Source organism: Branchiostoma belcheri, unplaced genomic scaffold (genome assembly GCF_001625305.1).
Source record: "Branchiostoma belcheri isolate BF01 breed outbred unplaced genomic scaffold, Haploidv18h27 scaffold289, whole genome shotgun sequence".
Classification (NCBI taxonomy): Eukaryota; Metazoa; Chordata; class Leptocardii; order Amphioxiformes; family Branchiostomatidae; genus Branchiostoma; species Branchiostoma belcheri.
In genome coordinates, this window is record NW_017803897.1 from 18,020 (window position 1) to 30,987 (window position 12,968).

General features: G+C 39.5%; 1 protein-coding gene across 3 annotated transcripts in view; it reads right to left on the reverse strand.

The window, feature by feature from the left end:
• The window catches only part of LOC109472881, a 77,833-nt gene that overhangs the window by 11,260 nt on the left and 53,605 nt on the right, over positions 1 to 12,968 (reverse strand). The window contains exons 14-28 of one of the 3 annotated variants that reach the window (XM_019772746.1): positions 12,084 to 12,202; positions 11,272 to 11,439; positions 10,890 to 10,997; positions 10,548 to 10,667; positions 9,960 to 10,196; positions 9,633 to 9,818; positions 8,927 to 9,145; positions 8,353 to 8,553; positions 7,819 to 8,076; positions 7,618 to 7,671; positions 7,017 to 7,120; positions 6,236 to 6,328; positions 5,544 to 5,664; positions 4,998 to 5,096; positions 3,846 to 3,962 (exon numbers count right to left, since the gene is read on the reverse strand). In XM_019772746.1, the coding sequence (XP_019628305.1) occupies positions 3,846 to 3,962; positions 4,998 to 5,096; positions 5,544 to 5,664; positions 6,236 to 6,328; positions 7,017 to 7,120; positions 7,618 to 7,671; positions 7,819 to 8,076; positions 8,353 to 8,553; positions 8,927 to 9,145; positions 9,633 to 9,818; positions 9,960 to 10,196; positions 10,548 to 10,667; positions 10,890 to 10,997; positions 11,272 to 11,439; positions 12,084 to 12,202 (2,204 nt within the window). Of the gene's footprint in view, positions 1 to 3,845; positions 3,963 to 4,997; positions 5,097 to 5,543; positions 5,665 to 6,235; positions 6,329 to 7,016; positions 7,121 to 7,617; positions 7,672 to 7,818; positions 8,077 to 8,352; positions 8,554 to 8,926; positions 9,146 to 9,632; positions 9,819 to 9,959; positions 10,197 to 10,547; positions 10,668 to 10,889; positions 10,998 to 11,271; positions 11,440 to 12,083; positions 12,203 to 12,968 lie in introns of those variants that run through there. The other 2 variants (XR_002140394.1, XM_019772747.1) reach the window with 2 other exon arrangements.

A 12,968-nucleotide genomic window follows, 5' to 3' on the forward strand; every position in this document is an offset into this window, starting at 1 on the left:
GTTGTAATATCTACTTGTTCTAGTTTTGATAGGGTTCAGCAGGTGCTTAGATCTAGTGTCTCTGGTACTTATGTCGCCACGCAAAGGTGGGAGCCAAGTTCTGTAAGTCTCAGAGTCAAGCATCCTTCTGGCGAAGTTGTAAGACAGAGTACGACGTCTGGCTTCAAATGTGGGCAAGTCAAGTTTGCGGCATGCTTCTGCGTACGATGTGTATGAAGGTCCTAAGATTATCCGACATGCCCTTCTCTGTATAGCCTCAATCCTTGCTCGTTGAGCTGATGTTAGGCCCGGGTGCCACGCGGGGGCGGCGTATTCGCAAACTGGTCGTATGAGTGTCTTGTAGCATATGAGAAGATCGTTGCAGGGAAGGTTGAAGCTCCGGAGCTGACTGAGTAGATAGAGTTTTTGACTGCCTTTTCTGACAACATTGTTAACATGGGACTCCCAGTGTAGGTCGGATTGTAGGTGAATGCCCAGTAGTTTGACTGTTTGGACTTCCACCAACGGTTCACCGGCTATAGAAAGCTGAGGTCGTTGAAAGGGGGCTTTTGTGAACGACACGTGCAACTAAGTGCACAAATGTATATTCATATATGCTGTTTGTTATGAATAGTTGATGGTGTTGAATTTTATGTTTTAGATTTAGCGTTCCAAGTTGTCAACATTTTCATCTGCAGCTTATAACATGTACCCATGAACATATGAAATTCTATTTAATCTGCCGCAAGGAACTCGTAATGAAACTCAGAATGACAACCGGAACCGTTAAATCTGACGTTAAAACCACAAATACTTCGATCGAAAACTTAGTGACTGGGGTCCGAAATGTCACATACAGAAGCTTGCTGCTTATAGTACGTCAAATATGCAAGGGTTTACAAGAAATTGTAGTAATATAGGCACATATGCAAAAGTTTGCATAATACTCATTTGCATACTTGTGACTTTTACCAGACATCGTGCCCCCGTATTGACACTTCCGGGTTCGATCCAAGTAAAAAAACACCATAAATCCGCAAAGAAATATATTATCAGCAAAGGTTGTGCATATTTTCACTGAATCTGGCTATGCAGCCCTGGAAAAAAGCGTTTTGGTGCATATTTTTAAACAAAGAATGTATCGAGACCAGACACCTCTGTGCGAAAGTGGACCCGACCGAGAATACTTCAAACACACCAAAGATCGACGGTCGCGACCACTTTCACGCTCAAAGGGGTGTTCTGGGGCCACCAAAAGGAACCATTTTCCCGCCCGAAAACACATGTGCAATAAAAACAAAAGAACGTGCATCATCTACAGCCCAATAGAAAAACATATACCGAGTCCCAAAAGAATCCGTCCACCCAAACGCGAGAAACTGCTCAGTTGGTGTAAGGCGTCCCACAGTGTCAATTTACTGATTTTTCAGGTCCTTTCGGAAAAATGCCATAACTCAGCCGTAGATGGTCAGAAATGGTTCAAACTTGGGGAAAAGGCAAAATACAACTTGTTGAGTGTTGAAATATTACTTTCATGTTGTTATATTCCTTATATTTGCATATTTCTATGTCTGAAATGATGCATAATTCTTAAACAGAAAACGTAAATCGAGGAACTATAGCCAACATCATAGACAGACGCTTTTTGGAGGGTACATTCTTACATCTGTCACCATTTAGAAACTGTTTTGATATATTTGAAATATTATTCCTACTTTTTATGAAATATGTTTTTGTCCATTTCAATGCCATAATTTTAGGGTAACCCTAACTTCCTTGCCCTATATCAAAAGACAGTTCATGATAAGCAAAAGGATCTAAACAGGTTTGGGTAGTTCAGGACATAACCAATCATTCTACTTTGAATCTGACGTTCCCTGGGCATGGCTATAGTTCCTCAAAACGCTTCAAAGTTAAGATTATGAATCTTTACCTTCTTTAATAGCAAATTCTACCTGTCAATCACGTCTGTAGGCCAATTAGTCGTGTATTTAGCACCTCTATGAGACGTAATTATCTGTAATTTGCCCTTGCCACAAGACAAAAGGTTGGCTGTCTTTTGTTATGCGCAGTAATTGTTCACTACAGCTCGGCCCAGCTTTCCTTTTTTTCAATATAGGTCTTGAAAGAAAATGACAAATTGACAACAGTTGAATGAAAGGTTTATACGGCTCATAGCCTGGGTGCCAGACTGTTACCAGGGCCGTTATGTACCTTCTCAATCCAGAGGACAGCATTTCCCTTCCGAAAGTTTTTTCACAGGGTCTAACCTCCTTGGTCTAACCAAACTCCATGGTCTCTTGGTATATCATGTCTCCTTTGTTTAACCGAGTCTAATAACAGGGCCTAGCATGTGTATTGAGGCTGGGAACTGTCTGGCATATAGTCTGAACGGGTCAATACTGGGTGAATTTGCAGAGATTAGCTTTACCGGAAATAGTTGGGGCTAAACCTTTTCCAAGATGTTCCAAATAATTTCTAATAACATACTGTCCACACCCTAATGTTTTAGATACTAAACTGGCACAGCCGAACACTATAGCCGACCTTGCTCCCGACTCTTAACCAAGGAGGTTATATATACCATCATGATGGTTGGGTGAGCTCGGGAGGCCATGTTTATCTGTTAGTGTTACAGGGAATCACTGTGGCCCATTCTCCTTGTCAGTTATCCCCATTTTTTATGGGTTCTAATATTCGTGGCCCTTCCTAAAGGGGCCCTTTGTAGGTCATGCTGGAGGTAACTTGCATATATCTTCAGGTTGTTTGGGGGCTAGCCTATGTAACCCAAGCTCCGGGGGGCTCCCTACATAGTCCGCCACTGGATGTTGGGCGGCCGGCAAAAGCGATTTAATCAGGCTATTTGGGGGCCAGATTCAGATCAGAATAAATGTGTTGTAACTTACAGCAAGAGCTTCAAATAGAACTTGTTGATCATTGCTTACACTTGTTTTGTCTGTGTTACTAGTATTTATGCAAGCCTGACATCCGTTCTGCTCTTGATCAGCCAATTGCAAACAAAAGAGGGGTACCAATTAACTCCACAGGATGGAATTAGCGCGCAAATCAAATGCAAAACGGCAGGCGGGGCAGAGGCACTGGGTTATCACTCAAACTGTTGCATATGTACAAGCTTCAAGACTGCATTTGGCTCATTACAATATTCAAGTAGGTCATTATAATATAAAATGAGATCTTTGCTGTGGTCAACCGTGGGACGCCTTACACCAACTGAGTGCTGCGAACGTGAAATTCTAAATCTCTCACATAGCCCTTCCGCGGAAGGATATCTCCTCCCCCGGAGGCAACTAGACAGTAACCATACATTTCCATTATATGCTTCACAAACACATTCATGACTTCAAAACGCGAACCGAAAGCGATTTAAGAGAAGTACATTTGAATTTTTGCTTCGGAAATGACCGTTTCAAAATAAGCAATCAGTAGGTTCTAAACCAACTACCTGTTGTTTTACTGTGATATCATAATAATCTAAATTGATTACCAGGCAGCAGCAATTCAAAACTGGAATGTTTACTTGATGGAATAAATGATACATAACATTAAAAAGTCACCGCGGTATATTTTGTTAAATCAGAAAATAGTACTTCTTTTAACTATCTGTATTCTGGCATGGATGATCTATGTTATACACAAAAAATCAACTAAGTGCACAATTGAATATACCCGAAAAATCAAGTAAGTGCACAACTAAATATGGTTAGAATTTACCAAATTACTTATGGCCTACAACAATGTTTTTTAAAACTCCCTTCTAGAACACGCCACGGACACAGTACATAGTAAAAACATAGAGGGTTTCTATTAGCTAATTTATATCGATATAGAATATTGATAAATCTCACCACAGCCTTCCTCGTCGCTTCCGTCATCACAGTCAGGTTTCCGGTCACAGATCAGGTCCACTGAAATACACTCGCCGGAAGTGCATCTTAACTGCCTCGTGGGACAAGATTCGGGCTCTGGGTATAACAGAAAGCAAAACAGCATGGCAATCCCATTCTCGCCAAATATAACAATAGTAGTTTTTCTAATAGTTTTGTAAGTAGCCTCTCTCTCTTTCTCCATAACATTATCATATATATGTATATTTCAAAGATGTTGGTCTTACAATTCACTAAGTGATGACAGTTTTTACCTCCATGAAAAATGGAGGTATTGTTTTTGGTGTGTCTGTCTGTCTGTCTGTCTGTGTGTCTGTCTGTGTTTCCGCAACTTTGTGGTCAGCATAACTTCAGAACGCCTTTATGGATTATGATGATATTTGGTATGTTGGTAAGTCTTAGGAAGACAAACGTCAAGGTCAAATATGGGCCTCCTGGTGGATGACCTTGGTATTGTAGCAGAACTTCCGGTTTTTGTATCTTTTGTCCTGAACATGCTATGGTCTTGATGTTTTGGTGACAGATTGCTTTTCCTGTCAGGAATAAGTGATGTGAGTTTGGTCCCCCTAGCAGCTTGTTCTGGAACTGCAGGGCACTTTCTGGCGAAATGTTTAAAAGCCAATAAGTCCAGATAGGAACAACATATTTTCATAATTTTTGGTGTGTAGGTAGCTGAGAGAGAGAGGTGTACATGATTAAATGTAAATTATGCAAATGAGGACTTTATTTGCATAATTAATGAGGAAATTCTATGATTACAGTGTTTTACATTATACTACTTTCATACATGTAATGTATAACCTGTGGCAGGCAGAACATCAACAGATACTAATTATGCAAATGATGACCTAATTTGCATAATTTATGCAAAAATTCTATGATTTCTTAATGTTGAATAATGGGAATGTCATACTTGGGACATCTGTAAGTTAATCAAAAGTTAACATACATCACGATGCATATATCATGTTAATGCGGAGGTAATTTGCATGATTAAAGAGGAAATTTACATTTACATATCAAGCCCATATTTCATGGAGGTATGAAATCTCGGAATTCTTGTTGTTAACTATTTTCATTTAACTCAGATATAAATAATTGAAATGCTCTTACGGTGGCTTGCAATGACTGCACCGCCCTTTGTGTCATACCCGTAGGTAAACTCGAATTCTGTGTCACTAGTGGACTTGAACTTGCAGAGCTTAGATGACTCTAAAGAAAAAAAAGTCAGTCTTAGTGCATGAGATTTGCCATTGTTGAGTGCAGTCATTTTGTACTTGAACAAGATACTTGTCTTATAAATTGTATCGAGCGTTTGCATAAATATAAATCCTGCGCGTACGGATCCTAAAAATATGCCAGAAAAGGGAAGAATAAAAGCCAGGAGAGCCACACCACGCAAAGGGTCGTCTCATGGGTAAATAGACTACCATTGAGATTTATTTTCCCTGTCTCCACTAATCAAATGTTAGTCAAGAGCTGGTCCCATCAGCCCATCTTGAACCGGGACAGAGACATGTATCGACTTTAGGCACTTTTGACCCATTTCCTTCAAGTACTGGATGCCAGGAAAGCGACCGACATTCTTAATAAAGAACAATGCCATCGTGACTTCTGGTGGATAACAGTACCAAGCAAATACAATAAATATACCCAAACCTGTGTTGATGTCTTGTGTTTGGGCTATCGTCACCCCACCGCAAAATTTCCTACAATCCCTGATACCGCTGATAAGGCATTCCCCACATTCTCTGAGCTCTCCGCAAATTCCAGGGCAGGTCTAGGTGTGATAATAGCCATGATAAGCTTCACAAGATTGCTTCACATTCTATTAACTTTACTGTTATTTTGCACAACGGATATCAATTACAGACCTACCCATGAACAATTGAGTTTGGTTCTACGTTCCACTGACAGATGAAGATTTGTTGCATATCATACACCGTGATTAGGGGAATACAAGCTTAGTAACTTTTTGTAGCGTACACTATTTTTTGTAGCGCAATCAATCAGTAGGAAGTCAAATCATTCGGCCTTTGTTCAGTAAAAGGAAAATGTTACGGAATTGTAATTACATAATTCTTTTGTATTGTTATCTAGAACATCATCCTGGATATCGGCAATCATATCATGGAGCATTCTTCTTAGTTTACTGTAAGTTTAGCTTAGTATAGTGTAGTTTAGAATTTTACTAGTTATTAATTATTATTAGTTATTGAAAATACTAAAAATAATATTTCCATGAACAAGATATTTGTTACACTAAACTTGCCAAGTATTATTAGTCTTTCTTCCCAGTAGCGTGTTGGAATATAATAGGCCTTTATGAAGTCGTCGAGTACAGTACCTACCGCACAGTCATCACACTGCGGTCCATAGTAGAAGGTGGACGGATTACACCTGCAGATACCACAATTGCACTCACCGTGGTTGTTACAGATCAGCTGAGAAAAAATTGTTAAGAAGTGTTTGATTCATGTATCATATAACTTTAGATACTTCACAATAGCTAATATATCTTGCACAATCTTACACAATATTATAAGAAAAAATTTAAACTAATGATTGGCCCTACTCGATTGTACATTATTATTATAATACTAGCCATTCTTGTTTTAGGAATTAGGATGTTACGTTTTATTCTATACTTTTTTTAACTATATAGATGTTGCCATGCATTATGTCATGTACAATTGTCGTGCAATATAGTATTACATCATGTAGATTTCTGTCACATTAATTGCTAGACTTATTTACGTCAAACGGTCGTACAAATGCACAACTTATACAACATTTTATTTAATTAAAGCATAATACAACCTAATAGACTAATAGACTAACAGACCTAAATGATTGATACACAAACGGTGGGGTCACGTGGCGTAGCGGTAGCTTGCTCGGCTCAGGACCAAGAGGTCCCGGGTTCGAATCGTACACGTCACCGATCTTGTGCCCTTGAGAAAGGCACTTAACACGACTTTGGTCTTACACAGCTCATGTGTTACGCCTAAAGGCGGTTTACGGTTATGCGAAACAAGCAAACACCCTCTTCAACAAGTGGTGAGTGTCTAATTTTCACTGCTATACGAAACTGCTAATCAAACTGAAGTTTACAAAAAACTCCATATTAACCCCATTTGATGATCGGCAGCTGTCAACACTTTCCGAACATTCACAAGCCGCACCAGTCCAGCCTCCTTCACATTCACACCTCCCACATTGACATACACCATGCCCTAGGGCGGGAACGTCATGTGGTGAGATATGATTAATCTAATGTAATAGAACATCAGAAGGAACTTCAATGCAAAGAAATAGCTAGGACAGAAAACGATATAATTCCTGATACAATAACCTTGTACCGACCACAGTAATCTTTTTAAGAAATTGGTTTTTAGATGGATTGTCACATTATAAATATCAGTACACGTGCTTGTCAACAATTATCATTGTATTGTTAAGAGTGACTGGTTTAGGACAAAATCCTCAAAGAACCAATGTCTTTAGCCTAGCTATATTCTAATTTTAGTGCTTGATGATAAACTATTTATCTAGTAAACAAATTAGTCGGGGAAAATACTAATGTTAACCTACGATGACCACTTTTTAATGTAATTATATTGATAAACAGGAAGTGATGAGCACAACTACAGGATATCTTGTTTGCCTTTAATAGTTGTACAACTGTGAAATTAATGAAAATAGGGCTATTCTTGATTCTAGGTACATTTACCTCCACACATTTGGCCCTTGTGCCAGTCACATGACATGTTGTCACACCCATCTACTGAAAGAAATAGAACAAGTGAATTTAAAGCCATTTTGATAAAGATTTAAATCAACTTTATTGTTTTAAATGGGACGCACAAGCGTAATGTATTGTGGAGAAAAAAATACAAACAACAGAAAAGCCAGGTAAATATATGATACTTACTGCATTCCTGAATGTCACAGTACTCCCACCTCACGTCTGGATCTATGGTGTAGCACCACGGTCTCTCAGCATCTGGCTGACCGTCTGGGTTTCTACAGTAGTTCTCATCCAATCCACTGTTAGGATACTTTTCCAGATACTCGTGCTCGTGTGGAAAAGAAGTGTCCCAGCGCTGGCACGTGAGTCCTGATTTGGTGTGTTGTATTGTACCTCGGTAGGACGTACCTTCGCTGTCTGTTAGGCACTCTTGTGGATGGACTATTGCAAAATAAGACACATCTTTAAGTGTATAAATAACATATTTCGTAACGACGTCATATTCAAAAAGAAACTCATCGTGCCAAAATTATGGAAAAATCAAACTTAACCTTACTATCACTAACATCAACACATGTTTAATATCAACTAATTCAATCGACGAATTATCGAGTTATCAGACACACTGAATCTAAAATATGTGTCTATTATGAGGTTCTTCGTGAGGGTAATAATACTCTCGAATTGTCTAATAACTTGAAGTCAGTTTCCGAGCACCTGTTCTGTTGGTGGACACTCCACTGCCAGTTCTGAAGTCCACACACCCTTCACACTTGCAGTGTTTCTCTGTGCTTCCACAGAAGCCGGAAAGCGAGCAGCAGGGAGTGAAGGACACGGGGTCACATTCTCCTGAGGCGGCACCTGGGGCTGGGAAGTCTGGACCACAGCGGAGGTCAGCACGCCACCTGCTGCCGTTCTCTGACGAGCACATTAGATGCATGTCATGTTATACATTCAACTAAACGATGGAGTAGACGCTATCGTCAACCACTAGAAAACTAGTATACTTTTTAGAAAGGAATCGTATGCAAGATGGCTCGTATGCATTTGCAATATTGGATGCAATCTTTCTTGTTGTTTGTAGTTCCGAAACCTTACAAAATTGTCATGGACAGGCTTAAAGTAGAATATTTATAAGACACATAAGCGCGAATGTATTATACTGTCAGGTTGGCAAATGTTATGTGCATCTTTTGACATGTGCCGAATATATAGTTTTCTAAAACTTTGACGTATGGCAATTGTGCTACTATGTGTACTGTCTACATAATTCATAGATATGTATACCTACGTCTAAAAAATCTATAGTCCACACACCCGGGGCAGTCACAATGTTCTACACCGATGTTACCACAGTGACCTGCCGCTGAGCAGCACGGGAAGCAGGAATGGGGGTCACATTCGCCTGGGTCCGCCCCTGGTGCAGGAAAGTCGGGACCACACCGATAATCATCCCGCCATCTCTTAATTGCCTCTGGTACAAACTTTGCTGATGTAAATGGTGCAATTCCTGAGGTGAAGATACATTTGTACATAGAAACGTGTTATGCTTTGCTTGTACGTTTTTTGCCATACCTTTTCAGAATATTATGAGCTGATATCCTTCTTGACAATATTAGCTGGGGAATAAAGCATTTCTTTGGTGATCTTGTAGAGAGTGGTCTATCCGCCTCTGTATCTGACTTTGTATTAAAGAGGCCAGAAAAAGTATGCAATGACCGGACTTTGCCAGTATAAATTCCTTCACTCCTCTAGAGACGGTCTACATAAGAGCCCATAGACCTACCCTGAACAGAGAAGGCACGTATGACCCGCCACTATGGTCACGTGTCTCTGACGTCACAATCCAAGAGTAGACGGGTTCATTCCGTGAAAAAGGTTGATGGAGTCAACCGAAAATTTGGGGTAATTCATTGTAATTAGTGTTGGAAGTTAACGTTTATTCTTTATTTCATAATGACTTGTACCAACACAGATGAACTTTCATGCTCACTTACCATAGAATTCCTGGTAGTTTGTACATCCGGGACAGTCACAGTGGTCAGGTGTGTTTCCACACCAGCCAGCCGCAGAGCAGCATGGGAAACATGAGTGCGGATCACACTCTGCCGGATCAGCTCCTTCTGCCGAATATCCGTAACCGCAATGATAATCCTCCCGCCATTTTCTGCCTGTGGCTTTTTCTACAAAGGCAAGGTTGCAATTAGCAATGTGAAGTAAAAAGGTTTAATACCTCACAATATCTGTTAAAAGTTAAAGTAACTGTAGCTTGGAGTTTTTAATGTTCTTATCTTAATTTTTTAAAAGAAGTTTTAATATCGTACCGATAATCCTGTCATAGAACACGTTCCTTGGGTTGGTCTTGTTAGTTTCAGCACAAGACTTTGTCTTTGGGTAGCACCTATGGTTATTGTAGAACATGAAGCTGGTACAGTCTGAGTGACTCGTACACAGTCGGGCACAGTCCTCCAGTGAGGTAGCGTCTCGGTAAATGGACCAGATGTCGTTCCCAATGCAGTCTCCACGACGAGAAGAGTATCCATCAACCAAAGGAATCTCGCCTTACAAACAGAAAAAAAGAGATATATTGTCACAATTCACTTGAAACGTTTTGGCATTTTAGTTACATTTGGAGGCCTCAAAGGATCCAATGTGCTTTATAGTTGCAGTTTGCTGACAGGGTCAAAATGTGAAATGGTTGTATAATTAAAACCTTAAAATCGTGCAGTAGGTACGGGTAGCTTTTTGCATCTTGTCAGAACAATTACGATTCCACATATCACTCCAAACCTTCATCAACGCACTCCCTTTTAGGCATTGGCATTATGTAGAAGATCCAGGATATGGGGATGAAAATGCTGTACTTTTCAAAATATGTACACAAATGAGGAAACGTCATATACTAGCAATACCTCTTCTACAGGTACTTCCGTCTAGCTGAAGATTATCAGGGCACGCACAAGTGTGACCAGCCGGCGTGTTGAGACAGAAATGACTACACCCACCATTGTTTATACCACAAGGACTTGTTCCTGTTAAAGGCAGATATAATGGTTACTCAGTAAACTTCATCTGATTGTAACTCTTGTCTAATAATAATTAATAATCACCACCCCGAGATTACGTCTGTCGTAATTCGCAATCAAGGAAGATACATAGGTAGGTAGGTAGGTAGGTAGGTAGAGAGAGAGAGAGAGGGGGAGGGGATAGAGAGGGAGATATTCTCACTCAAAGCCATGCATAACCCATTTTACCTGGCTGCCTGTGTTTGTCCACCAACTTAATGTTATACATGTTCCCCACCGACTCATAGACTACAGTTGGGTTTCTGCCGGTGTCCTTCTCTGCACTGATGACGGAATCTGCAAGTGAAATGTATTGTTCCATTGTAACAGTCATCTATTTATATTTAGCTCTAGATAAGATATTAAACGTTATAAAGTAGTAGGTGTATTAGAGAATCAGTCTTATCAATTCATAATAACCTGACAAAATATAACAAATACAAACTTTAAGCCTTAAATATACATAAACACTGTAATAACGACGAATCCTTAAAACAATAGGAATCTACAATTATGGCTGAACTACGTTGGCCTTTTTAGTTTTGTTAATTTGATACAAATTTGAACTAACTAAGTCTCCAGTCTGTCCAAAAGATCCTGTCTTCGGATACTGTGATTCCAAATGGATGAGGTGCAAATTCCTCCTCTACAAGCAGCTTCCGGTCTTTTCCATGTATGGTTATAGACTCGATTCTCTTCAGTCCAGCGTCTGTCCAATACAGACGGCGTTGTCGTATATCTGCAAAGAGAAAAACACTGAAACTAAGCCATGTACACCCGTTGTTGTTTTTTCATTCCTTTTTCGTGACACCAAAAACCAAACCTTACAGCAGGCATAAGACTCTCTGAATTGCAAAGAGTTTGCCTACATAATTACAAATTACAAGGCACACGGCAGGCGATAAATACATCCCTCGTATACAATATAATAAATTCTGTACCAAGCAAAACCTTCTGACTCTGACAACGAGTAACACACGACCATATTCCAGTACGTGGCGGATGAGAGTAGGTATACTTTAATAAGGTCGTTCACACTCATTCTATTCTACACAATACTTTTCACAGGTATGTAAGGGTTTTAAGACTACATGTTCTTAAGTTTTGCGTTTAAATAAAACATATCTTTTATGCATCCAAAGGCTTGAATGATCGTAGGCATAAAAATCCAGGCACCGTTTTTCACACATCACAACTCCTTCGGGTGAGAAAATGTACTATTTTACATAAAATAATTTCTCTATGTTGCTGTTCTTTAAAACTTGAAAGATATAGAAATTATCGAAAGGGTGATACGTCGATATCAAATGTTGACAATAAAATACATATCAACACATCCAAAGTAAAAAGAATCATTATTTGTTACAAGTCAACATGGATTACCTAAGGCGATGCCGTTGGGATACTTTAGACCGGAGCTCACCAGAACTTCCCTGACCTTCCCATCCAGAGTGATACGTTCTATTTTGGCATCATCTCCCCAGTCACCAAGAAACAGGTACCTATAGAAAAATTCCACAGCTTGTTTAAATGATTTACTGGCGACAGGATGTTATTTTGTAATAGATTATTCATTCGTTTTGTAGAAGTGATGTTTGTTTCATCTTATCAGTATGCATAGAGCATTGTAAGTACGTTCCTTTGCTTGTTTATTTTAGCGTGAATATTTTTGGCATGTAGTGGGGAATAAGGACGCGAAGGTGGCCAGTTGGTAAACAGGTACCAAAGAACACATAACAAGACGATTGTTCCCATTAGGACTATATTTTAGGAAACTAATTTTGCAAATTGAATTCAGCAATAGAATTGTTTAGAGATAGTTTTCTAGATGCACATGTTTTTTTGTTTTCTTTCTTTTGTTCCACACGCGTTCCATCGATACTAAATCTATTCCACCTCAAAAGAACAGGTTCCTAGATTGGAAAGGCACAACATGTGGCCTTCCACAGACCTGACTATTAGTTAGGGACTCTCCTTGCATACAACAGGATCTTGATAACCTCAGCCAATAGATAGTCAGGAGAAAAAAACACGAAACTTCACCCCCGTAAATGTAAAGTGATGTTTCTGTACTTCTCAAAAGCTGTACCACAATTTAACAATTACCCTCACTAAAAATATGACAACTATCCCCCAGTAAATTTCGAGTACCTAAACTCCTGGGTCTCCATATACAAGCTAATGTGAAATGGAACGCCCAGGTTGACTACATGGTCAAGAAATGAAGCCATAGGCTCTTCTTCCTGAGAAGACATAAATCATTTAGAG